General features: G+C 43.3%; 1 protein-coding gene across 4 annotated transcripts; it reads right to left on the bottom strand.

Annotated features, from left to right (window-relative positions):
• Positions 1 to 12,175: 12,175 nt before the first annotated feature.
• Positions 12,176 to 27,267, bottom strand: samd9l (sterile alpha motif domain containing 9 like). Of its 4 annotated transcripts, none has more exons than XM_072558903.1 (3): positions 27,249 to 27,267; positions 22,941 to 23,005; positions 12,176 to 17,966 (listed from the first exon to the last, which is right to left on the bottom strand). In XM_072558903.1, the coding sequence occupies exons 2-3, from the start codon at positions 22,942 to 22,944 to the stop codon at positions 13,291 to 13,293; spliced, it is 4,680 nt and encodes a 1,559-aa protein (XP_072415004.1). In that variant the 5' UTR covers positions 22,945 to 23,005; positions 27,249 to 27,267; the 3' UTR covers positions 12,176 to 13,290. The 4 variants fall into 4 exon arrangements, with proteins under 4 accessions (XP_072415004.1, XP_072415000.1, XP_072415002.1 ...); XM_072558899.1 differs by lacking the exon at positions 27,249 to 27,267 and adding an exon at positions 26,638 to 26,767; XM_072558901.1 differs by lacking the exon at positions 27,249 to 27,267 and adding an exon at positions 25,993 to 26,132.
• Positions 27,268 to 27,872: the final 605 nt, after the last annotated feature.

The following is a 27,872-nucleotide window of genomic DNA, read 5'->3' as shown; positions in this document are numbered from 1 at the left end:
TGGCCAAATTTCCCACTATCCCATGCCTCCTGACTTTCAGCATTAGCCTAACATGGGGAACCTTATCAAATGCCTTACTAAAATCCATGTACACTACATCCACTGCTCTACCCTCATCCACATGCTTTGTCACTTCCTCAAAGAATTCAATAAGATTTGTAAGGCAAGACCTACCCCTCACAAATCCGTGCTGGCTGTCCCTAATCAAGCATTGTCATTCCAGATACTCATAAATCCTATCTCTCAGTATACTTTCCATTTCTTTGCCTACCACAGAAGTAAGACTAACTGGCCTGTAATTCCCGGGGTTATCCCTATTCCCTTTTTTGAACAGGGGCACAACATTCGCCACTCTCCAGTCCCCTGGCACCACCCCCATTGACAGTGAAGACGAAAAGATCATTGCCAACGGTTCTGCAATTTCCTCTCTTGCTTCCCACATAATCCTAGGATATATCCCGTCAGGCCCGGGGGACTTGTCTATCCTCAAGTTTTTCAAAATGCCCAACACATCTTCCTTCCTAACAAGTATCTCCTCTAGCTTACCAGTCTGTTTCATACTCTCCTCTTCAACAATACGATCCCTCTCATTTGTAAATACTGAAGAAAAGTACTCATGCAAGACCTCTCCTATCTCTTCCGACTCAATACACAGTCTCCCACTACTGTCTTTGATTGGACCTACCCTCGTTCTCGTCATTCTTATGTTTCTCACATACACGTAAAAAGCCTTGGGGTTATCCTTGATCCTAACTGCCAAAGATTTTTCATGGCCTCTCTTAGCTCTCGTAATCCCTTTCTTCAGCTCCCTCCTGGCTATCCTGTATCCCTCCAACGCTCTGTCTGAACCTTATTTCCTCAACCTTATGTAAGCCTCCTTCTTCCTCCTTACAACCTCCCTCGTCAACCAAGGTTCCCTCACACGACCATCTCTTTCCTGCCTGACAGGTACATACATATCAAGGACACGTCGTATCTGTTCCTTGAAAAAGTTCCACATTTCAACGACATCCTTCCCTGACAGCCTGTGCTCCCAATTTATGCTCCTCAGATCCTGTCTTGCAGCATCGTATTTACCCTTCCCCCAATTGTAAAACCTGTCCTGTTGCACGCACCTATCTCTCTCCGTAACCAAGATGAAAGTCACAGAATTGTGGTCACCATCACCAAAATGCTCACCCACTAACAAGCCCATCACTTGTCCCGATTTGTTACCAAGTACCAAATCCAATATGGCCTCCCCTCTGGTTGGACAATCTACATACTGAGTTAGAAAAGCTTCCTGGACACACTGCACAAACACCGCCCCGTCCAATCTACTTGTAGCAGATGCAGTCACCAGTGATTGCGCTGACAGTGGCCAGCTCCAACATACTACAGCGCATTGTCAGACCAGCCAGCTTACTCCATTTCATTCATTCATTTGAAGGATAAGCTTTTAAGAAGTGAATAACTTAACTCTTCAGCTGCAGTAATGTCTCCTGGTTTAAACAATTTGACCACTCAAGAGAGACACGGAAGAAATACCTATCAATCACCTCGCTCTTTTGCAGAGTGTCACATTTTGATTCTGACAGATAGAAACAGGTTGATATGTTTACTGCTGCTGGATCCTGTCTCTCCCCATTGCTGCCTTCTCTCACTGGTCAGCTCTTCTCTTTATTAAGCTACTGTACCCACTCTTTCTCACACTCTCTCTGAATCATATGGTCCTTCTCTCTCACTTTTTTATGACTTTATTAATACGTATGTATTTCAAAAAAGGTGACACAGAGTCATAGAGATGTACAGCACAGAAACAGATCCTTCAGCCCAATCGTCCATGCTAACCAGATAGCCTAACCTAATCTAGTCCCATTTGCCAGCACTTGGTCCATATCCCTCCAAACCCCTCCTATTCATATATCCATCCAAATGCCTTTTAAATGTTGTAATTGTACCAGCCTCCACCACTTCCTCTGGCAGCTCATTCCATACACGTACCACCCTCTGCGTGTAAAAGATGCCCCTTAGGTCCCTTTTATATCTTTCCCTCTCAGCCTAAACCTACACCCTCTAGTTCTGGACTCCCCGACTCCAGGGAAAAGACCTTGTCTATTTATTCTATCCATGCCTCTCAAGATTTTATAAACCTCTGTAAACCTCAGCCTCTGACACTCCAGGGAAAACAGCCCCAGACTATTCAGCCTCCCCCATCGCTCAAATCCTCCAACCCCGGCAACATCCTTGTAAATCTTTTCTGAACCCTTCCACGTTTCACAACATCCTTCCGAGAGGAAGGAGTCCAGAATTGCACGCAATATTCCAAAAGTGACGTAACCAATGTCCTGTACAACCACAACATGACCTCCCAACTCCTATACTCAATGCTTCAATAAAGGAAAGCATACCAAACGCCTTCTTCACTATCCTACCTACCTGTGGCTCTGCTATCAAGGAGCAATGAACCTGCACTCCAAGGTCTTTTTGTTCAGCAACACTCCTTAGGACCTTACCATGAAGTGTATAAGTCCTGTCCTGATTTGCCTTTCTAAAATGCAGCATCTCATATTTAGCTAAATTAACCTCCATCTGCCACTCCTCAGCCCATTGGCCCATCTGACCAAGATCCCATTGGACTGAGGTAACCCTCTTCGCTGTCCACTATGCTTCCGATTTTGTTGTCATCTGAAAACTTTCTATCCATACCTCCTATGTTCACATCCAAATCATTTATATAAATGACGAAAAGCAGTGGACCCAGCCCCAATCCTTTGGCACACCTCTAGTCACAGGCCTCCAGTCTGAAAAGCAACCCTCCACCACCACCCTCTGTCTTCTACCTTTGAGACAGTTCTGTATCCAAATGGCTAGTTCTCTCTGTATTCCATGAGATCTAACCTTGCTAATCAGTCTCCCATGGGGAACCTTGTCGAAAGCCTTACTGAAGTCCGTATAGATCACGTCTACCACTTTGCCCTCATCAAACCTCTTTGTTACTTCTTCTAAAAACTCAATCAAGTTTGTAAGACATGATTTTGCATCCACAAAACCATGTTGACTATCCCTAATCAGTCCTTACCTTTCCAAAGTACATCCTGTCCCTCAAGATTCCCTCCAACAACTTGCCCACCACCAATGTTAGGCTCACTGGTCTATAGTTCCCTGGCTTTTCCTTACCAACTTTCTTAAACAGTAGCACCACGTTAGCCAACCTCCAGTCTTCTGGCACCTCAGCTGTGACTATCGATGACATAAATATCTCACAAGGGGCCCAGCAATCACTTCCCTAGCTTCCCACAGAGTTCTGGGGTACACCTGATCAGGTCCCCAGGATTTATCCACCTTAATCCGTTTTTAAGTCATCCCACACCTCCTCCTCTGTGATATGGACATTTCAAGAGGTTGCTATTTATTTCCTCACGTTCTCTACCTTCTACATCCTTCTCTACAGTAAACACTGATGCAAAACGCTCATTTAGTATCTCCTGCGGTTCCACACAAAGGCTGCCTTGCTGATCTATGAGGGGCCCTATTCTCTCCCTAGTTACCCTTTTGTCCTTAATGTATTTGTAAAATCCCTTTGGATTCTCCTTAACCCTATTTGTCAAAGCTACCTCATGTAGCCTCCTGATTTCTCTCTTAAGTATACTCCTCCTGCCTTTATATTCTTCTAAGGATTCACTCGATCTATCCTGTCTATACCTGACATATGCTTCCTTCTTTTGCTTAACCAAACCCTCAATTTCTCTAGCCATCCAGCTTTCCCTACACCTACCAGCCTTACCTTTCACCCTGACAGGAAAATACTGTCTCTAGACTCTCACTGTCTCATTTCTGAAGGTTTCCCTTTTTTCAACCGTCCCTTTACCTGCAAACATCTGCCCCTAATCAACTTTTGAAAGCTCTTGCCTTATACCATCAAAATTAGCCTTCCTCCAATTTAGAACTTCAACTTTTAGATCTGGTCGACCCTTTTCCATCACTATTTTAAAACTAATGGAATTATGGTCGCTGGCCCCAAGGTTCTCCCTCACTGACACGCCTGCCTTATTTCCCAAGAGTAGGTCAAGCTTTGCACCTTCTCTGCTAGGTACATCCACATACTGAATCAGAAAATTGTACACACTTAACAGATTCCTGTCCAACCAAGCCCTTAACACCATGGCAGTTCCAGTCTAGAAGGTTAAAATCCCTCACCATCTGTTACCCCTAGCTTTGATCAGTTATTCAAGACTAATTGTGTTCATTTATTTGACAGATTAAACAAGGACTTCAAAGATGGGGTACCCTTCCAATATAATGGCTAGGTTGAGTTGCTCTTATTAAAATGAATGTTCTTCCTCACTTATTATACCCTCTGCAGACACTTGCCTTGCTTTTTCCTGGACAAACACTTTGGAAATTAAATGGTTGGTTTAGTTATTTTATTTGGCGCCATAGGCAGTCTCTTATGATGCTTACGAAATTGCAAATGCCCCAGAGATTGGGAGGAGTGGATCTCCCGGATGTCAGAAGATATCAATTGAGCTCCCTTTTATCTTTTGTGAGTGATTGGGTCTGTGAGGACTCGGCGTCGATATGGTTGGACATTGATGCCTCCCAGGCAAAGTGTCCTCTTTTTCACCTGTTGTTTCTGGACAAAATGAGGATAGGTGCAGAACATTGCCGCAATCCAGTAGTTATTAATAGTGTGAAAGTGTGGAGTGCAATGAGACAGATGGTGGGTAATATGTCTAAAATATCCTTCCATATTCCCATAGTTGGTATGCCAGGTTTCCGGCCAGGAACAATGGATCCTGGGTTTAAATCCTGGGCGGATAGGGGAGTCTCTTGTTTGGGCGACCTGTTTGAAGATGAAACATTAATGTCATTTGATCAAATAACTCATAAGTATGGATTATCAAGCAGGGACCTCTTTGGCTTTTTCAGATCAGAGATTTTATCTGAAAAGAGACTACACTTCTGACCGAGTGTTACAGATCTGATATGGAAAAGAGGGTGTTTCAGGCTAAGAGAATACTTTCAGCGAATACTCTCTATCGGGAGGTTCTTCGGGTGACATTGAGCAATTACGGGAGGTCTGGGAGAGAGAGATAAGGGTGGAGGTCACTCCAGAATCTTGGGAGGACATTTGTGAGAGTGCGAGGAAGATTTCAATATGTAATAGGACCCATGCTGTGTAGTTAAAGATTCTTCATAGGGCTCATCTGGCCCCAGATTGTCTTGCAAAATTTAAGCAGGGTGCATCTTCAATGTGCCCCAAATGTAAAATAAATACAGCTACCCTCACTCATTGTCTGTGGTCCTGACACAGGCTCTTTACATACTGGAACATTATGGCAGGAGTAATAGAGGGGGTCTTGGGGCCCGAAGTCAAGGTGGACCCGGTTTCTCTTCTGGATTTGTCGAATTTATCTCCCTTAGATATACATGGGAGAAAGCTTTTTCGCATCCTCACTTTTTGTGCAAAGAAGAACATTCTGATATGCTGGGTGTCTGAGAATCTTCCAGGTCTATTGGGGTGGCATAAGTTAATTATAGAAAATATTCCTTTGGATTTTCTTACAAACATGGTGCAATTCATATAAGACATGGCTGTCCTTTTTGAATTATCTGGAAGCAGATCTGTCCGCCATTTTAATGAGGGCTTTTGTCTGGCCATGGCAGTTTGGTTTAATAAGCTAAGCGTCTTGAGAGGAAGACTTTCGAGCAAATGTGGGTTTAATAATTGATGCTCCCGAAGGTTGAGAGCTGAGGTCTTTTTACGCTGAGTAGCGTTATTTATTTACTTATTTATTTACTGATGTGTAATGAGTATAGTTGTGAGTTATTTTGTAGAGTAGTATAGTAGTTGGTTTATTGTTTATTGTTGTTGTTTTTATTGTTAAAATATATTTTCATATTTTTATAATTTTTCAATAAAAATATTTTTTTTAACCCCCCCACCATACCCAGCATATTATTCCTACAGATAACTGAGATCTCCTTAAAAATTTGTTTCTCAATTTCCTCCTGACTAGTGGGGGGTTTATAGTACAATCCCAATAAGGTGATCATCCTTTCTTATTTCTCAGTTCCATCCAAATAACTTCCCTGGACATATTCCCAGGAATATCCTCCCTCAGTACAGCTGTAATGTTATCCCCAGCCATAAATGCCACTTTCCCTCTTCTCTTGCCTCCCCTTTCTATCCTTCCTGTAGCATTTGTATCCTGGAACATTAAGCCGACAGTCCTGTCCATCTCTGAGCCATGTTTCTGTAATTGCTATGATATCCTAACCATGCCCTGAGTTCATCTGCCTTTCCTGTTAGGCCTCTTGCATTGAAATAAATGCAGTTTAATTTTTCAGTCCTACCTCATTCTCTGCTTTGTTCCTGCTTGCCCTGACTGTTTGACTCGCTTCTTTTCCCAATTGCACTAGTCTCAAACTGATCTTTTTCCTCATTAGCGTCCTGGATCCCATCACGTCCCCCACACTCTCCTCGTTTGTTTAAATCCTCCCAGCCAGTACATTAGTTTCCTTCCAATTCCGGTGCAATCCTTCCTCTTGTATAGCAAAAGTCACAGCTGACCTTAGAGAACCCTAAGTGAGGGAGCAGGAGGGGAGCAACTAAGTGGTTAATTTTAAAGTGTAACCTTATTGTTTTTATTTTGTAAATCTAGAATAGTGAGTAGAGTGGGTTCTTTTTTGATTATATATGTTTATTAAGATGTCTCTTGGGAGGTCATGTTACAGCTGTACAGGACATTGGTTAGGCCATTGAATGTTGTGTGCAATTCTAGTCTCCTTCCTATCAGAAGGATGTTGTGAAACTTGAAAGGGTTCAGAAAAGATTTACAAAGATGTTGCCAGGGTTGGAGGGTTTGAGCTGCAGGGAGAGATTGAATAAGATTAGATTAGATTACTTACAGTGTGGAAACAGGCCCTTCGGCCCAACAAGTCCACACCGCCCCGCTGAAGCGCAACCCAGCCATACCCCTACATCTACCCCTTACCTCACACTACGGGCAATTTAGCATGGCCAATTCACCTGAGCTGCACATCTTTGGAGCACCCGGAGGAAACCCACGCAGACACGGGAAGAACGTGCAAACTCCACACAGTCAGTCGCCTGAGGCGGGAATTGAACCCGGGTCTCTGGCGCTGTGAGGCAGCAGTGCTAACCACTGTGCCACCGTGCCGCCCACGGTGGCACAGTGGTTAGCTGGGGCTGTTTTCTCTGGAGCGTCGGGGGCTGAGGAATGACCTTATTTAGGTTTATAAAATCATGAGGGGCATGGATAGAGTAAATAAACAAAGTCTTTTCCCTGGGGTAGGGGTGTCCAGATCTAGAGGGCATAGCTTTAGAGTGAGAGGGGAAAGATATGAAAGGGACCTAAGGGGTAACTTTTTCCACGTAGAGAGTGGTGTGTGTATGGAATGAGCTGCCAGAGGAAGTGGTGGAGGCTGGTATGATTAACATTTAAAAGGCATCAGGATGGGTATATGAATAGGAAGGGTTTAGAGGGATATGGGCCAAATGCTGGCAAATGGGTAGATGAGGTTAAGATATCTGGTCAGCATGGACACGTTGGACCAAAGGGTCTGTTTTTGTGTTGTACATTTTTATGACTCTATGGTTCATTGATCAAAATGACTTTCAACTAATCAAACATTGCCAGCCACATCCCTGACCACAGTATCCTGGCTATCCTTTGGAGTATGCTCATCAGCAGAGCAGCTGACAAGCTGAAAGTTTGAATTAAATCCCCAGAGCCCAAAAACATCTCATTAAGTTTGTTTTTCATAGAATCCCTTCATTGTGGAAGCAGGTAATTCAGCCCATCAAGTTTACACTCCTCCTCTGAAGAGCATCCCATTCTATCTCTGTAACTCATTGCTAATCCATCTAACAAACTCATCCCTGGATACTATGGGGAATTTAGCATGGCCAATCCACCCTAACCTGCACATCTTTGGTCTGAGAGAGGAAACCCATGCAGACTCCACACAGACAGTCGCCCGAAGTGGGAATTGAACCCGGGTCCCTGGCGCTGTGAGGCTGAAGATTGGCGTGAATACACCAGCCTTATGTTTTGCACTGAGAATTAATAACAATATCCACCATGATTGAAAGTGGGGATATTTACGGATTCATTACAATCCTTTAAAAATGACTGGATGGGTTTATGAAAGGACATGAGCACTTACTGGGACTGAGCTGCCAAATGAACTGTGATTATGAGGAGCAATACTTTATCATTGTCTCTTGGATCAGATCTTTTCTGAACCCTTTCAAGCTTCACAACATCTTTCCAATAGGAAGGAGACCAGAATTGTATGCAGTATTCCAAAAGTGGCCTCACCAATGTCCTGTACAGCTGCAACATGACCTCCCAACTCCTGTACTTAATGCTCTTACCAATAAAGGAAATAATACCAAACACCTTCTTCACTATCCTACCTACCTGGGTGGCACGGTGGCACAGTGGTTAGCACTGCTGCCTCACAGCGCCAGAGACCCGGGTTCAATTCCCGCCTCAGGCGACTGACTGTGTGGAGTTTGCACGTTCTCCCTGTGTCTGCGTGGGTTTCCTCCGGGTGCTCCGGTTTCCTCCCACACTCCAAAGATGTGCAGGTCAGGTGAATTGGCCATGCTAAATTGCCCGTAGTGTTAGGTAAGGGGTAGATGTAGATGTAGATGTAGATGTAGGGGTATGGGTGGGTTACGCTTCGGCGGGGCGGTGTGGACTTGTTGGGCCGAAGGGCCTGTTTCCACACTGTAAGTAATCTAATCTAATCTACCTGCACAACTCTAGTTTCAATGAGCTACGAACCTGCACTCCAAGGTCTCTTTGTTCAGCAACACTCCCTAGGACCTTACCATTAAGTATATAAGTCCTGCTAAGATTTGCTTTCCCAAAATGCAGCACCTCACATTTATCTGAATTAAACTCCATCTGCCACTCCTCAGCTCATTGGCCCATCTGATCAAGATCCCATTGTCATCTAAGAAAACCTTCTTCACTGTCCACTACATCTCCAATTTTGGTGTCATCTGCAAACTTTCTAACTATACCTCCTATATTCACATCCAAAGCATTTATAAAAATGATGAAAAGTAGTGGACCCAGTGTCGATCCTTGTGGCACTTCACTGGTCACAGGCCTCCAGCCTGAAAAACAACCCTCCACCACCACCACCAAAGTAAAAGCAAATTACTGCAGATGCTGGAATCTGAATCCAAAAGAGAAATTGCTGGAAAAGCTCAACAGGCCTGGCAGCATCTGTAAGGAGAGAAAAGAACTGACGTTTCGAGTCAAACTGACCCTTTGTCAAAGCTTTGCCAAATGGCTAGTTCTCTCTGTATTCTATGAGATCTAACCTTGCGAACCAGTCTGCCATGGGGATTCTTGTCTAATGCCTTACTGAAGATCATGTAGATCACGTCCACTGCTCTGCCCTCATCAATCCTCTTTGTTGCTCTTTCAAAAAACTCACTCAAGTTTGTGAGATATGATTTCCCACACACAAAGCTATATTGACTATCCTTAATCAGTCTTTGCCTTTCCAAATACATGTAAATTCTGTACCTCAGGGTTCCCTCCAACAACTTGCCCACCACCGAGGTCAGGCTCACTGGTCTATAGCTCCCTGGCTTGTCTTGACCGCCCTTCTTAAACAGTGGCACCACGTTTGCCAACCTCCAGTCTTCTGGCACCTCACCTGTGAGTATCGATGATACAAATATCTCAGCAAGAGGCCCAGCAATCACTTCCCTAGCTTCCCACAGAGTTCTAGGGTACACCTGATCAGGTCCTGGGGATTTATTCACTTCTATGTGTTTCAAGACATCCAGCACTTCCTCCTCCATAATATGGACATTTTGTCACATCTATTTCCCTAAAGTTTATATCTTCCATGTCATTCTCCACAGTAAATACTGATGCAAAATACTTGTTTAGTATCTCCCCCATCTCCTGCGGCTCCACATAAAGGCTGCTTTGCTGATCTTTGAGGGTCCCTGTTCTCTCCCTAGTTACCCTTTTGTCCTTAATGTATTTATAAAAACCCTTTGGATTCTCCTTAACCCTATTTGCCAAAGATGATTGACAAAACCAAAACTTTTCATCTTCAATTTCTTAAGCAGCAACTGCTTCTGTGGAAATAGCCACCCAGTTTATACCATGCTCCTCACTACTTTATTGTTGCCCTTCAGGCTAACAGCAGCATTAAAATGGCACAGAGGAACCTGACAAATATGTTCATTGTTCTCAAAAATAAACAATGTCCATTATAAAATTGACTCTTTCATGGCACTGGGCTGAATGAATCATCCACTTTCAGTAAAGGATTGATCTGCTTATTTGAAAGAAAAATGTATCATTGTATTTGACGGAGGTCAGAGAAGGTTCACTTGACTTGACTCTGGGGTCAAGAGTGTGTTGCTGGAAAAGCACAGCAGGTCAAGCAGCATCTGAGGAGGAGAATCAACATTTTGGGCATAAGGCCTTCATCAGAAATGAGGTTTGTGGGCTGGGGCTGAGAGATAGATGGGAGGGGGTGGAGTGGCTAGCGGAGAAAGCGATAGGTGGATGAAGATGAGGGAGAAGTTGATACATCAGAGGGGGGAGTGATGGACAGGTCAGGAAGGTGGTGCTGAGCTAGAGGCTTGGGACTGAGATAATGTCGGCAGAGGGAAAATGAGGAAGCTGTTGAAATCCACATTTATCCCGTGTGGTTGCAGGATCCCAAGGCAGAAAACGAGGCATTCCTCCTCCAGGCGTTGGGTGGCTAGGATTTGGCAGTGGAGGAGGCCCAGGATCTGCATGTCCTTGGTGGAGTGGGAAGGGGAGTTGAGGTTTTCAGTCACAGGGCAGTGGGGTTGATGGGTGTGGGTGTCATAGAGTCATAGAGATGTACAGCACGGAAACAGACCCTTCGGTCCAACACGTCCATGCCGACCAGATATCCCAACCCAATCTAGTCCCACCTGCCAGCACCCAGCCCATATCCCTCCAAACCCTTCCTAGTCATATACCCACCCAAATGCCCTGTGTCCCAGAGATGTTTTCTGAAACAATCTGCAAGAAGGCATCCTGTCTCCCCGACGTAGATGAGACCACAATGGATGCAGTGGATGACACAGGACACCCGCCAACCCCACCACCCTGTGGCTGAACGTTTCAAATCCACCTCCCAGTCCGCCAAGGACATGCAGGTCCTGGGCCTCCTTCATCGCCAAATTGTTACCACCCGACACCTGAAGAAAGAACGTCTCATATTCCCCCTTGGGACCCTGCAACCACACGGGATAAATGTGGATTTCAACAGCTTCCTCATTTCCCCTCTCCTGCCATTATCCTAGTCCCAAGCCTCTAACTCAGCACCACCCTCCAGACCCATCCATTACTCCCCCCCTCTGACCTATCACCTTCTCCTTCACCTTCATCCACCTATCGCTTACTCCGCTACCTCCCCCCCCAACCCCACCCCCCTCCCATTTATCTCCCAGTCCTGGCCCACAAGTCTCATTCCTGATGAAGAGCTTATGCCCGAAACATCGATTCTCCTGCACCTCGGATGCTGCCCGACCTGCTGTGCTTTTCCAGCACCACACTCTCGACTCTGACCTCCAGCATATGCAGACCTCACTTACTCCTTGTTGATTTCGACCCTGGTGTGAAGGGTTTATCTTATGAAGAAAAGGTGGACTGCTTAGACCTTTTCCTATTGGAGCTTAGATGAACGAGAGGTAATCTTATTGAAAAATGGATGATCCTAAGGAGGTCAGATCTCCAGAAGATGTTTCCTCTTATGAGACTAAAACTCAGAGTTGGTATAAGAATACAAGGCCTCCCTTTAAAACAGAGGAGACTACTTTACTCTCCAGGAGAGACTAAAGACCAGATCTCGATTAGTGATGGTCAAGGGTTATGGGCTGGGTGAGGAGCAGGCAAACTGCAGCTGGGACCCCAACTAGGCCAACTGTGACCTCATTGAATGATGGGGCAAGTGTAGGGGCTGAATAGCTGTACTTTCAGCTCTCAAACACATTAATCTCATGTTATAGCACACCAAAGCACTTTTTTTGCAAAAGTACAATACTCTGTAAGAAACCAAACAGGAACTGAAGTGTTAACTATAGATATTTCAGTGAACACCAAATATTAAATATTTAATAAAAATTAAAACAAATTTATTTATGCTCTACACTTTTATTGAGAAAAGTTTATTACAGTTATTTCATCACTTAATTGTCAAAATCTCATGACAAAAAGATACACAGCGATTATATTCAGAATTCTTGACATTTTTGTTTCTTTCGATAAGTGCACTTTTTTTGATTTAGTACAGGAGTCAGCCCATCAATGACATCTTCTCATCGGTTCATCAGATCCCCACTGTTCCATCTCACATGATGCCCTTCCCAAAACCTTCGATTAAATGCTAACCCCTTCAACCTACTGCATGGACTATCACCTCACAGCCAGCTTCAGCAGATGCCCAAATCACTGGACTCAACAGGCGAGTAGAGATTAAATACACCTTTCCGGGCGGCCCCTCCCTCCACAGGAGAGTTGGGATGAAGCATCCATAAGGTTTAATATTGTGACCCCCCCCACCCCAGCCCCAACAATGTTGTCACTGCCAGTGCGTTACTCCTTAATATTACATGTGATAAGGGAGGGCACGGCACAATGGTAGCCTCATTAGAACCTCAGATTAATGTTCTGGGGAAATGGATTCGAATCCCATCATGGCAGATTGTGAAGTTTGAATTCAATAAAAATCTGGAATGAAGATTTAGCCTCATGGTGACCATGTAACCACTGCTAATTATCATAAAAGCCCTTCTGATTCACCAACTCTCTTTAGGGAAAGAAATCAGTCATCCTTATCTTGTCAGGTTTATGTGTGACTCCAGACACACAGCAATGTGGCTGACTCTTAACAGTGCCCTGGACAATTAAGGAACAAGCCGTAATTGCTGGCGTAGCTGGCGAGGCCCATGTCTCATACAGAGAAATAGATGTGTGACATTTGGCATTTGAATGGTATTGGTATTTAAATCCCACCCATTAATCAAGCATCACCATTTTCAGAGAGTGGGCACATATGGGACAATAACAAACGTGATTTAGTTAACCCTGATGATGGGAATGGGAGGCAGCTACAGGATCAACTGGTGTTTCTGTGAGGACATCTTTAGCAGGCGACAGTCAGAATCCAAAATAACACTAAGTGGCTAAAAATGATAGTACCGACCCAAAAGAACCAAGTGAAACAGCGGATTGTCAAGCAAGCAGTACATTGCTGTTAAGTTTAATGTTCCATTTGGATGTCATAAGCAAAAAGTCCCCCATATGTAAAGCCAAGGTAAAAGGTTATGTTCTCATTGCCTTGAGGCATTGATGGGAAATGCAATGGTAAAATTCGGATCTTGTTCTGCTTATAGTGACCCCTTACAAATATCATTCCGTTTTCCGTCCAGCCTTTAACCCGCTTCAGCTTTTGGGTGACTTTGGGGTTCTTCCACACATCTCCAGTGAGCCACTTCCACCTTCGTTCACTTAGGCGGCTCGGAATTAGCTTCTCAAGCAAACTCTTATGAACAATTTTGTCAAACCCATGTCCTTTACCCAAGAAGGAATGTGTATAAATCTGTTTTTTTCTGGAAGGCAAATTCTTCATTTTGATGTCGTAGAGTTTCTTCAGTGTTTCAAGAGCTGTATTTAAGATTCTACCTTTAGCTTCATCAGGTTCCTTGTCGTAAGCTTCGTCTGGCCAATACAATAAAGTAAGTAAGAAACAGGCACTTGAATTGTTATATTTATTTTTTGAAAATTGCCAACTAAGTTCCCTCAGCTGGCTGAATGTTAGCAGCTTTGAGGACCTTGGTGCCACACAGGCAAGTGCAATGTGACTTAGTATGAAGTTAACAAGATCAACCAGATCTAGTTTCTCTTTCTGATTATCTTCCGGATACATGGAGATTATTTTCTCTAGGTTTTCCACAGCTCGAACATCCTTTTGGTCAGACAAAAATGAAAAAATTGATGTTATGTTTCCACCACCGTTCCTGGAAATGTGCAGACGCCTTACCAGTGTAAACAAATAAGAATTTGTACTCTGTTTTAAGTTTTGCTCCTCCTGTTTTGAAAGAGTGAAATAACGTGCATAAATTTTTGTTTTTCTTATGAGCCATTTCCTAGGATTGTGTGCATGATCCTCTGTATTACTGGTTCCATCTTCATCATCTTCACATTTGTTGGTTTGAAAATAACTTGAATCTTCAGATATCCATTCAAGTGCATCATTTATCCCTTTCTGCAGGCCTTTCAATTTCCCATGGAAGTTTTTCCAAGGTTCTTTAATTACTTCAGGAATGTCTTTGCCCAGAAGATACTCTGTCAGTGTTGTGTAACTGCCACTTTTATCCTTCTCAAAAATATCCAGCAGTGAAAGAAGTTGCAATAAATGACATCCAACCTCCACTTCACCAAAGAAACCAGAATTATTCATCGAATCAGGTTCAGATTGCGCTGCTTTCTGGGCAGCCCTGAAACACTCAATCGCCTTCAGAGCGATACTTATTGCTTCTGAAAGTTTGTCAGGAGTAACTTCCTCTGTTCGCAAATTTGTTAGATCAAACAGAACGTTCAGCTTTTTTCTGTAAACTTGTCCTTCGGTGTCTAAAATATAAGAATTAGTTGGCAACTGAGATTTTGCATTTTCTGCCCACTTTATAGCATCAGTAAAATTTTGGTCCGTATAATGCTTTCGAGCTAACTGCTGTGCAAAAAATGGATCTTTACCGAAGCATTCATAAGCTGCTGTCAGAACTTCCACGGCCTTTTCTGGAGCTTTCTGCTCATTGCAAATATCTTCAATCAGAGGAGAAAAAACAGTATCCACGCTGTCACCTTTACTTCTTTTGTGACGTCGTATGAACAAGTCTCGAACAAATTTAATGAATTCATCACGAGCAAATCGGTTCTCAAAAAACGCCTTTTCCCTAAGAAGGTCCATCGCAATTTGACTCAGAGGCTGATCCGAGATTTGATTCAGTACCTCCTTGGCAACAAGTGGGTGAACAATTCGGATCGACTTAATCTCACTGGTGCAGTCTCTGAAATGTATGAACAAAAACCGTGCCTGATCATTCAAGGAGGTTTCAAAGTTGTGCATGCGTAAGTGATCTATTTGAATGCCAAGACTCAAAAATGCCTCACAATGAGACAGTGAAATGTTTGAATTGTCCACATAGTGGTTCAGTAAAGCGACATACTTTATCAAGCGAGTGACAGGAGAAGACTGATCAATACCTTCCAATAAATGTTTCACAAAATTCTGAATATATTCTTCTGAAAACCCCTCACTCATTAGAACAAATGTTAATATAAACTCAGGTTCAAAATGTTCCTCAAGTTTCTTACGCCTGTTAGAAAACAACCTTTTTTCTTCCTCAGTTAATTTGTGGGTAACAGCTACCGCTTCCAGTGGGATGGTTTTGCAGAGTTTTTCAGCATTATTGGACCTCCGACAGTTCACGAGTATGAAGAGAGGTCTCACAACATTCACGGTCTTGCTGCCAATTGCAGGTATTAATTCATGCTTAATTTCATCAAAGTAATCTTCATCAGCATCCTCAAGGAGCAGCAGTACTGGCAAGCACTGATTCAGATCATTTTCTTCATACTCAAGTAACTGGATTGCATGTTCACAGACTTTCCCGACAGCACATGATGGTTTAACAGTCGCACATCGCAGCTCCTTTCGGAAATTCCACAAGACCTGCCGTGCCACAGTGCTCCCACCGCTGCCTGGATGGTGAAATACATGGACTGTGGTTACTAACTGCTTCCCTGATGAACCCTTCAGCATTCCATCTATAATTTTAATGACTTCCTTGTAGGCATTCCGCTGTATCACTGCTTCACAGAATCCTTGCTCTGCCAGTATGAAATTCAGCCAGCTGACTTTACCACCACGATAAAAATCTCTCTCAATTTTGGCAATTTCTGTGGGATCCTGACCATCCATTTTGTAATCTTCACACTGATTGACACTCAGTATTTGCAGCGTGAACATTCTTTCTTCATCTGCAGTTTTGAGTAAACACAGACCCCTTGTTGATACGGGTAGATATCTGTGACTGTCGATTAATGTTGGCAACATGGTGTGGATCGTGTCATTTACGTGGTTAAGTTTCATCCCGACAATGCTCATCTTGTCAATAGTTTCAATGTTGCACGAAGGCTGCGCAAGCTGTGCCCATTTCTGATAGTTGGCATCACTCTCCGAAATACAAATGATATCATTTCTGCCGTTCATTTCTGCATAAAATTCATGGAAAGTGTCCACCAAAGGCTGTTCCACTGGTGACAAGAGGAGAAAAAGTACAATAAAGGAACCATTTGGTAGAATTTCATTGCAGATCAGAGAGACGGTCCTCTTCAGGTGCTTTTTCTTGTTGGTCACCCATGTCCTCAGGTCACACTGCTTCTCATCACCATCATAATGGTTGCACCCATTGCAGAATATCCAACTCGTTTGATCAAATAGACATAGCCGTTTCCTCAAGTCGCTCACACTCTCTCGGTCCACACATCTGTAATCTTGTAAGAAGTGAACGTTGGCTGTGTGGTGTTTTAAGTAGTACTCAAAGAAGCCATTGGTCTTCGAATTAGGATCATAGTCAAACACACAAAAGACATTTATATGCAATAAGAAACTTAAATTCTGTAAATCTTCTGGTTTACATTTGTTGATTACAAGCACATACCGCTGGCTGTTATCCATGTATTTCTTGCCACCATTTATAAGAAATGATAGTTTCCTTCCTAAATCCTCATGGATTTTGCTTGGCTCCTCTGTTGTTTCTGCTACTTCTCTTAGTTTGTCCCTTTCTTGCATCCCGGAGATAAATTCATCTTGACTCTCCTCACAAACAGTTTCAGTGTTTGCTCCCTTTCTTCTGTAGATGGCCTTTTTCTCATATTCAACCTTATTTTTGCTTTCATTAAAATTTGGAAGACGAACTCTATAAATTTTGTTTCTCACAATCTTTATTGATGGGTTTACATCAATCTCAATAACACACTTCCCTTCACTTCCATTTTTGCTGATCACTTCCACAAATTTAGGAGGGCGAATGCAATTTCTTGCATCCTCAGCATAACGTGTGAAGCATTTCTCGATATAATCCATAGCATCGACATAGATGCTAGTGTCTTTGACAGGGACACCAATTATTTCACCATGTGTATACCCAGAACTCCCATTGCCATCCTCAACACCAAAATGAATGGTACCATTAGTTCGAACATTCATGCACCCAGAAGCAAATCTGATAAATTCATGAGCAAATTTGGCTTGGAGCCGTTGTCTATTTAGTTTAACAGCTGTAGCAAGAGATTTATATTCATGGCAGGGACAAATTAAATTTATAACTCCAGTTTCTGGTGGAAGGACACTGTTTCTTACGTATTTAAAGTCGGTATCTTCCTTGTCAAATGGACGAGGCTTGCATCGGTTCTGAAGATTATTTTCATTCACCCTCTCGAGTGTGCTGTCAAGATGCGAGTCAGCGGAAGTGCTCGGGTGGTCTGATGTCAAAGTAGTAGCAGTGCTCTGGCTTTTCAATTTCCCTTTACTTGGCAGAGGTTTTGTCTGTGCTGTCTGACTGGCAGTGCCATCCAAACTACCTTGTGTTGGAGAAGTTTCTTTGCAATCTCTCTCTTCACTTGTGCTGAACTGGGCCAATTGTAAATTCTGACTATTCAATAGTTCATTCCTTTTATTCAGAATGAGTTTTGCCTGACCTTGTTTTATATGAAAATCTTTGAGGTCCTCCTTGCTCATCACTTGCAACACTGCACCAGTGACCTGTTCCTCATACAATGTCTGTATGTGTTCATCTTTGACACGAATATGGCGTAACCAAGTCCGTACCTGGCCTTCATCCCAGTCTTCCATTTGCAACTGCTTTATATTTTCTGCAGAAAATCGAAACCAAAAGCAGTTTGATTTAAAGTATCAAATTCATATTTCCAGAGTTTAATGCTACTTGCACTACTCTGACTTCATTTCTTACAAAAGTCTAACTGCTTGCAAAAGGTTTAGGAACTGCTAAGCAAAAAATAATTACTCTATTCAAACAAGATCAGTCTTAATTATGGGCTGGTCATGTTAACTGGTCAATGCAAACAAATGGTTTTAAGGCAGTTTTGTATCCGTCGGTATCTCCTGCTCAAACAACCACATGCAAACTGAAACAGAGACTGAATTTATGGCTGGTCTAGGGGGGCTAGCCAATCAGCACAAAGCTGTAATAGTTATATTGAAAGCAGACATTGTAACAGGTAATTATAGACCTTTGTACCATATATCACTGATTGTAGCTTCAGTTTTCAAAGGAACCTTAACGACTTGATGCTGTGCATCTTGTAGATGGTACAGGCTGCTGCTACTGTCCAAAAGTCATGGAAGGAATAAGTATCTAGGCTGTGGGTGGGTTGCTAATCGAGCAGGTTTGGTTTTGGATGGTGCTAAGCTTCTGGAGTGCTGTTTCACTCAAGGAAATGGAATATGCATTCCTGACTTGTGCCTTGTAGATGACAGACAGAGGAGGACTCAGTTGAATTGGTTATAGCACACCATAAAATATCCACATATCAGCTAAAGCTGAGAAACGACTCGATTCTCTAAAGGCTGTTAGCCCTGCCGATGTTCTGTTAATGAAAACCTCATCAGGCCGTTCCAGTCTCGCTGCAAAACTTGTCTTCCATAACACCGAGATGAGGAGGAATTTCTTCTCTCAGAGGATTGAGTGTCTATGGAACTCCTTGCCACAGAGAGGTTTGGGGGACACAGAGAGCTGTAGGGGGGCACAGGGAGATGTTGGGTGGGCGGGGGGGGGGGGGGGGGGCACAGTCCTTATGTATATTTAAGGTTGACATAGATTCTTGATCAGTTAGGGTATCAACAGTTACAGGAAAAGGGCTGAAAGGTGGATGTGAGGAATATCACACCAGCCAGGATTCAATTGAATGGTGGAGTAGACCTATTCCTGTTCCTATTTCATACGATCTTATTATCCTACCAGAACGACCTTTACTTCCACATGGTGTAGCTAATTCTGGGCATTCAGTCACTCAGAGTTGTGTAATGATGCTGTGGCTTTAAGGAGGTGTGTTTTGTCCTGATTTTTTTTTTTTTACAGAGGATGCTGCTACTCCAGGTTTGATATGTATGCTCAAACCGTCAGGAAATGTGTAAAGGTCAGATTCATCAGCCACACCCACAAGATAAAGCAAAACATCACCCGATCACAACACAACACCATCCAGGCTCTCAAAACAAATCACAACATTGTCATCAAACCAGCAGATAAAGGAGGAGCCATTGTCATTCAGAACAGAAGGAAGTGTACCGACAATCGAGCAACCAGGAACACTACAGGCAACCACCAGGAACACTACAGGCAACTACCGCCCAAAGAGCACACTCGTGAACTAAACACATTGGTCAAGAGCTTTGATCATGTAGAGGACTTCAACTGCCTTCCAAAGATATACAAAGCCAACACACCAGGATGTCCTATTGTATCGGGCAGTGGCACCCTGTGTGAGATGTCGAGGGCATCTTGAAACCTTTTGTTTAGGGGACCCCCAGCTTCTATCGCGACATTACAGATTTCTTACAGAAACTCAAACACCCACGGACCAGTCGAACCAGGAACATTCCTCGTCATGATGGATGTGTCAGCACTCTACACCAGCATCCCCCACGATGACAGCATCGCTGCAACAGCCTCAGTACTCAATACTAACAACGGCCAATCTCTGAGCACTGTCCTACAACTCATTTGCTTTATCCTTGACCAAAACATTTTCACCTTTGACAACCAGTTCTTCATCCAGACACATGGAACAGCCATGGTGACCAAATATGAACCCCAATACACCAATATTTTGATGCACAAGTTCGAACATGACTTATTTGCTGCACAGGACCTCCAACCAACACAATATACCAGATATAGTGACAACATTTTCTTCCTCTGGATTCATGGCGAGGAGTCACTGAAAGAACTACACAGTGATATCGACAAATTTCATCCCACCATCATACCTATCATGGACTACTCTTCAGTATCTGTCTCATTCTTGGACACACGCATCTCCATAAAGGGACAGGCACCTCAGTACCTCACTCTACCGCAAACGCACAGATAATCTCATGATTCTGTACTTCTCTAGCTTCTCCCATAAACATATTAAAACAGCCATCCCCTATGGACAAGCCCAACATATACACAGGATCTGTTCAGATGAAGAGGCACGCGACAGACATCCAAAGGTGCTGAAGGACACCCTCATAAGAACAGGGTACCATGCTCAACCTACTGATCTCCAGTTCCGACGTGCCACAGTGAGAAACCGTAATGACCTCCTCAGGAGACAGACGCGGAATACGACCAATAGGGTGCCCTGCATTGTCCAGTACTTCCCAAGAGCAGAGAAACTATGCCATGTTCTTCACAGCCTGCAACACATCATCAATGAGGATGAGCACCTCACCAACACCTCCGCTACATCTCCACCTATCGCCTTTAAACAACTGCCAAACCTTAAACAGACCGTTGTTCACAGTAAACAGCCCAGTCTTCAGGACAACATCAACCACAACACCATACAGCCCTGTCATAGCAACCACAGCAAGACGTGTTAGAGTGTCGACATGGATACCACCTAAACATATGGGGACACCATCCACCATGTACGTGGCAGGTACTCTGTGACATGGCCAACATTATCTATCTCATACGCTGCAGGCAAGGATGCCCCGCGGCATGGTACATTGGCCAGACAAAGCAGACGCTACAAAAACAGATGAATTGACACCACGTAACAACTGCCAGACAGGGATGTTCTCTCCCAGTCAGGGAACACTTCAGTGGTCAGGGGCATTCAGCCTTGGATCCTCTGGTGACCGTCCTCCAAGGTGGACTTCGGGATACACAACAATGCAAGTGGCCGAGCAAAGACTGATAGCTAGGTTCAGTACCCATGAGGATGGCCTCAATCAGGATCTTGTGTTCATGTCACACTGCAGGTGACCCCGTTGTACTACACGTGCACGCACACACACACGCAGACCCTCTCTCATATATACACAAACATCCACAACCACACACACACACCCTCTCACAGGCTTATACTTGGTCACACTCACACACACTCTACCAAGCACTCACACATGCATGCACACACTCACTCACTCTCTCCCTCTCATGTAAACACATACATGTAAGTCAATGGGGTGAATTTGCAGATACATTCTATTTTGTTCAGAAAGCACACAATCTCTGGGCAGTCAATATTTTTATAATCCATGTGACATTTCATGAATTCCTATTTCGGAAATAGAACCAGTCTAACACAAGACTGAAATACATACAGACTATAACCTCACATATTTAATGCATTGTCTAAGCTGAGTTGTCACTTCTTTTTAATAAAACCTTTAGTTATCTCGAGAACGTGATTTAAAAGTAGTTCTGGGATTTACATATTAATGTAAATGTAAACCTGGAACCCATTCTAAAAGATGAATGTCTTAACTACAATCTCGGTTTGTTCAATGTATTGTTTCAGTTGCATGACACTATAATTTTTTTGCTATAAATTCTGTCTTGTGATCTTGCTCCACAGCTACCTGATGAAGGAGCAGCCCTCTGAAAGCTAGTGCTTCCAAATACACCTGTTAGACTATAACCTGATGCTGTGAGATTTTTAACTAGGGTTAAAATACAAAGGAAAGAAAACTTTGGGATAACTTATCTCTACTGGAAAACCTAACAGAACAATAGATACAGTAACAATTATTAATTAACTGTTCCTATAGTAGCATCCCATAAACACACCCTTTGGCAAAAAGGCAGATTCAGAAACCAGACTTTATCTCACATGCAATCCAGCAGCTCAGATAGAGAATCCCCAGCCTTTGGCTGCAACTCCTTCCCTACAGCATGTGGATCTACTACAGCACATAGACTGCAATGGTTTCCGAGAAGGCAGCTCACTACCACCTTCTCAAGGGCAACTAGGAATGGATAATAGAACAAAGAACAAGAACGAAGAAAACTTACAGCCCAGGAACAGGCCCTTCAGCCCTCCAAGCCTGAGCCGATCCAAATCAACTGTCTAAACCTGTCGCCCAATTCCTAAGCATCTGTATCCCTCTGCTCCCCACCTACTAATGAAGCTGTCCAGACGCATCTTGAATGAATCTACCGTGCCTGCCTCTACCACCTCTGCTGGCAACGCGTTCCAAACGCCCACTGCCCTCTGTGTGAAGTACTTGCCGAGGGTATCCCCCTTAAACTTTCCACCTCTCACCTTGAAAGATTGACCTCTCGTTATTGACTCCTTCACCCTGGGAAAAAGCTTGTCTCTATCCACCCTGTCTATACCCTTCATGATTTTGTAAACCTCAATCAGGTTCCCCCCTCAATCTCCTTTTTTCTAATGAAAATAAACTTAACCTACTCAACCTCTCTTCATAGCTAGCACCTTCCATACCAGGCAACATCCTCGTGAACTTTCTCTGCACCATCTCCAAAGCGTCCACATCCTTTTGGTAACGTGGCAACCATAATATATGCTGGTCCACCCAGAGACACCAATGTGCTGGGAATTACTAATGAAATGATGCAGATTTTGGAGATCCCAGCCTCCTCAGCTCCTCAGTTATAAAGTCACCAAAATATTTGTTTTACTTTTATTCAGAAAATAAATCCCACAAGTTAATTATGTCAATACAGCATACAATGTTCAGAAATATGGTGAAACAACCACTTAAGGCAGATATTTATTCAGAGGCTTACAGATAGATAGGATGAAATCAGGATGAAATACATATCAGGACATTCATTCTAAACCATATGTAGTTGTTGTGACACTTACCCATTTTATGGCTCTTGAGATTTTAATCTGAGCCAGTGGCAATCACAAACCTCAGTTCAGTTTCTCTGAAAAATAAATTCCACAAATGAATCAACTTGTTGATGTAACAAGAGCAAATCTCTAGATTGCTGTAAAAGAGTCACACTGCTTCATCTTCCACCAATCAGGACGTCATCACAAGAATTTCAAGTCTCAAAATATACAGCAATTTATACTGTTCAAGAAGTCTGGTTGGATAATTTCTTTTATTTGCTTATGGGACGTGGGTATCACTGGCTGGGACAGCATTTATTGTCTATCGCTAGTTGTTGTCGAGATGATCATGGCAAGCTGTCTTCTTGAACTGCTGCAGCTGGACCCAGCATATTGCGATGGAGGGAGTTCCAGGATTTTAACCCAGCGTGTGGGTTCACCATATAAACTCGATGGAAACAAAGGGCAATCCAAAGTTACCCTGTGGAATAATACCTACTCTGATTAGATCATTTCTCACAGGGAGAGGCTGAATAGGGCTGGGGCTGTTTTCCCTGGAGCATTGGAGGCTGAGGGTGACCTTACAGAAGTTTATTAGATCATGAGGGGAATGGATAGGGTAAATAGACAAGTTCTAGATTAAGGTGGTGCTGGGAAAACACAGCAGGCCAGGCAGTATCCGAGGAGAAGGAAAATCATCAGGAATGAAAGGACGTTTTGCCCGAAACGCTGAATTACCTGCTCCTCGGATGCTGCCTGACCTGCTGTGCTTTTCTAGCACCACTCTAACCTAGACTCTGATTTTCAGCATCTGCAGTCCTCACTTATGCCTAAATAGACAACGTCTTTTCCCTGAGGTGGGGGAGTCCAGAACTAGAGGTCATAGGTTTAGAGTGAGATGGCAACGATATAAAAGGGACTTAAGGGGCAACTCTTTCACACAGAGGGTGGTGCAAGCATGAAATCAGCTGCCAAAGGAAGTGGTGGAGGTTGGTACAAATTCAACATTTAAAAGGCTTCTGGATGGGAATATGAATAGGAAGGGTTTAGAGGGATAAGGGCCAAGTGCTGGCTAATGGGACTAGATTAGGTTAGGTTATCTGGTTGGCATGGACAAGTTGGACCGAAGGGTCTGTTTTTGTGCTGTACAGCCCTATGACTCTATATCATATAAACACATGAATGGGCCCTTTGGACCTAAAAGGTGCCCAGTCTATTTCAGATTACCCTACAAGTGGAAGATATCTCAAAATGTGACCAAAAGGTAAAGTCAGCTGTTTTACACAGTAGAAACATGAGTGGGGTTCTCCACTAACAGGAGCCAAATGTGGAATGTGGTATTTGAATTTCAGTGCTGGTATAATGCCAGATGTGTTGACTGTACTGGCAGATATTAAACATCACATTCCTTCAGCTGTTTGAATAGGCAAAACACTGATTATAGCTAAACATGCCACGATTGAAAAACACTGAAAGTTGTGTTCAACATTAGGCATGATTCTGCAATTGGAGAATGTCATAGAATCCCTACAGTATGGAAACAAGCCCTTTGGCCCAACAAGTCCACACCGACCCTCCTAAGAGTAACGGACCCATTCCCCTACCTTATTATCCTATATTTAGCCCTGACTAATGCGCCTAACCTACACATCCGTGAATACTATGGGCAATTGAGCATGGCCAATTCACCTGACCCGCACAACTTTGGAAGGTGGGAAGCAACTGGAGCGCCCAGAGGAAACCCACGCAGACACGGGGAGAATGGGCAAACTCCACACAGTCAGTCACCTGAAGCTGGGATCGAACCTGGGACCCTGGTGCTGTGAGGCAGCAGTGCTAACCACTGGGCTACCATGCCGCCTCAATATTTGTTAAATTGTTAAATTTGTTAAACATTTCCATGTAATGTATCTTTTTAAAAGAATACTAACCTAGGGATAGCCATTCCCTGGTATATGTCCTCCAGCAATGTCTTGACCATAGAGTCATAGTCATTGAGAAACAGACCCTTCGGTCCAATCAGTCCATGCCAAACATAATCCAAACTAAACTATTCCCACCTGCCTGCTCCATATTCCTCCAAACATTTCCTATTCATGTATCCATCCAAACTGGTTTGCATTTAAACAGAAGATTGGCAGTTAACTGTTCCCTGGTGCAATCTACATGTCAACACTTCTACCAACCTAGCCCACTTACTAACCGTCAGCACCTTCTTCTCATGCACTATAAATAATTCTTTCCTTTAACATGTAGTATTCCTGCAATTCTGTCCCAGTGAGTGTAAAACATAAAGCTTCAACATCCCCTTCCTCATCAATACTGATGTACTGAACTAGCAAGCATTTCCAGATTGAAACAAAACTGTTTAAATTACCAGTTTTCCTGAGGATTACCTCAGGAACTGGAAGCATTCATATTTTTGTAATAAAGAGTTACCTTTAAGGAAAGATAACAGTACATTGTCTCAGCCTTCCTTTCCTGCTTTAATTTTATACGCCTTGCACAACTGTCTTCCATTTTCATTTCTCTTCCACTTCCAAACCCCATTTTCCATGCCATGACATTATCTGCATCTTAGCTCTTTATTGCTGGCCAAGAACAACAACTTCCTTTCCAGAGGAAAAAATTGGCAGCTGTGTCATAAAAACTGGTCATCACTCCACAGCCCAATCAGTTATTTGCTGCTGGCCAAATCTCCCTTTGTACACATTCTGGGTCTCACTGGTTTATAGTAACCTCCCCAACAAGCAGCTGTGCAAACAGCACTTACAATGAGTCTGGGTAACTTTTATTTTGAAAAAGGGCAGTAATCCTTTCAACAATCCTTAGTTTGTAAACTAATGCTTTTCCCATTTTAGTCCATAATCAAAAATATAGAAAAATGAAAAATGAATAGGTCAGTCACTCCATCTCCTGCCCTTGTCCTTTACAGTGTTCTTTTCAACAATCTCACCCCTCCATTAACTTCCCACTCACTTCCCCTTTATCATTCTGGTGCGTTCTCTAACTCCACTCAGCTCACACTCCATTTAACCCCTGATCCCAACCCTCCTCATAGTTTCCCCCATTCACTCACCATCTTCTCTTGCCAGTCCCCTTTCTCTCTCACGGCCTCATCTCGTGATTAAACTACAGAGGTAAAAACAATGACTGCAGATGCTGGAAACCAGATTCTGGATTAGTGGTGCTGGAAGAGCACAGCAGGTCAGGCAGCATCCAAGGAGCAGCAAAATCGACGTTTCGGGCAAAAGCCCTTCATCAGGAATAAAGGCAGAGAGCCTGAAGGGTGGAGAGATAAATGAGAGGAGGGTGGGGGTGGGGAGAAAGTAGCATAGAGTACAATAGGTGAGTGAGGGTGGGGATGAAGGTGATAGGTTAGGGAGGAGGGTGGAGTGGATCGGTGGAAAAGGAGATAGGCAGGTCGGACAAGTCCGGACAAGTCCTATCCACAACCCTCCCAAATCCTTTCCCCTTCATTCTTCACTCTCTCTCTCACTCTTCTGAGCTCCAGCCAATCCTTGTCTCAAAAGACTTGATTGATGACTTTATGGTTTTTGTACCTTTTTTTTGGAAGCGGCACAAACTTTTAAATAAAATGAATACCAGCTCATTTCCTCACACTTCCAAGTGAAGGAAAAGGGAAGAACCTGGAACTACAGAAACTGAAACTAGGGTTCAACTAAACCAAAAGACTCTTACAGAAACGATTATCAAAACCTACCCAAAAATGTTGCTTTATCAGCGATTTGTTAATACCATTATACAGAAAGATCAAATCACACTCGGTAGAGACGGAAACGACCAGGTTCAATTTCTAGTCAAAAAGAGTTAAAACAAATAGTTTCGGAAAATTGGAAACGTTCCGGGATATGACGAACCGTGTCACTGATCCAATCCCAACTCAGCAAACAAAATGCGAGAAATTACTCACCAATCAGACTCATAGAGGAAGTGGTTTATGATCAACAAGAGATCGTAACATAATATCCAATTACATGCTTATCAGAAATGGTTTTATTGGAAAATTTCCGCATAACACTGATTTTACAAGTAACGAGAATCGGAATTAGTGGGTTTCCCAAACTCAGGAATAGCTGTAAAACTAACTGCTATTTCTGCGCACAGCAAATTAGGAAAACTTGCAGATGGTGGAAATTGGAATGCAATTTATGACAAATTGAGAGAAAATCTTGAAACAATGGAATTTTTCACAACCATCGCACTTGGCCAGGGCATTTATTAAAAATGTGCCAGTCAGTAACCCATTTCCATGAACCAGCCACACAAAATCAGAAAGCCCTCTACGTAAAACGGAATCCATTCTCCACTCACAATGATAACCACTGCAATCAAAGGTTCATTCAAGTCCTTTAGTGAAGGAAAACGGCTGTACTTACCTGGTCTAGCCTATATGTGACTCCAGACCCACAACAACGTGGTTTAATCGTAAGGACTAGATAATAACTGCTGGCCCAACCAAAGACCCCCACATGCCATGAATAAATCTCAAATAAAGTATCTTAATTCATGTGTAGTTCTCCCACCCACACAAGAGATTGTAAGGCTGAATTTCAGGCCATAGATCTTCAGAACAAGAGCAGGCCATTCAGAGTCTTGAACTCTTTCTGTCTTGCAACTCCCGGCTGTTGGGTACCTCAACTTTATTTACTCTTAGCCACACCTCGCAATAATCTCACCTACCCTGTCAATCTCAGTCAATAGCCAGTCTTCACAACCCTTCTGGGGAGGAGAGTACCAGGTTTATACGGATTTCAACTTTTGCCAGAAGATGCCGCAAGTTCATTGCTCAACAGTTTATTCCAATTTCAAATTAGACAAGAACTAGGCAAACTATTGCCTGTTTCAAATGCTGTGGCATTGGACATGGTGAAAATATATGGGATGATTATTTCTGCTGCCCTGTAATAACATATTTGCCTAAGGCTGACCCAAATA

This window comes from Chiloscyllium punctatum, chromosome 39 (assembly GCF_047496795.1).
Source record: "Chiloscyllium punctatum isolate Juve2018m chromosome 39, sChiPun1.3, whole genome shotgun sequence".
Lineage (NCBI taxonomy): Eukaryota > Metazoa > Chordata > Chondrichthyes > Orectolobiformes > Hemiscylliidae > Chiloscyllium > Chiloscyllium punctatum.
Note: the sequence above shows the minus strand (reverse complement) of the source record. Positions and strands in the feature narration are given on the sequence as shown.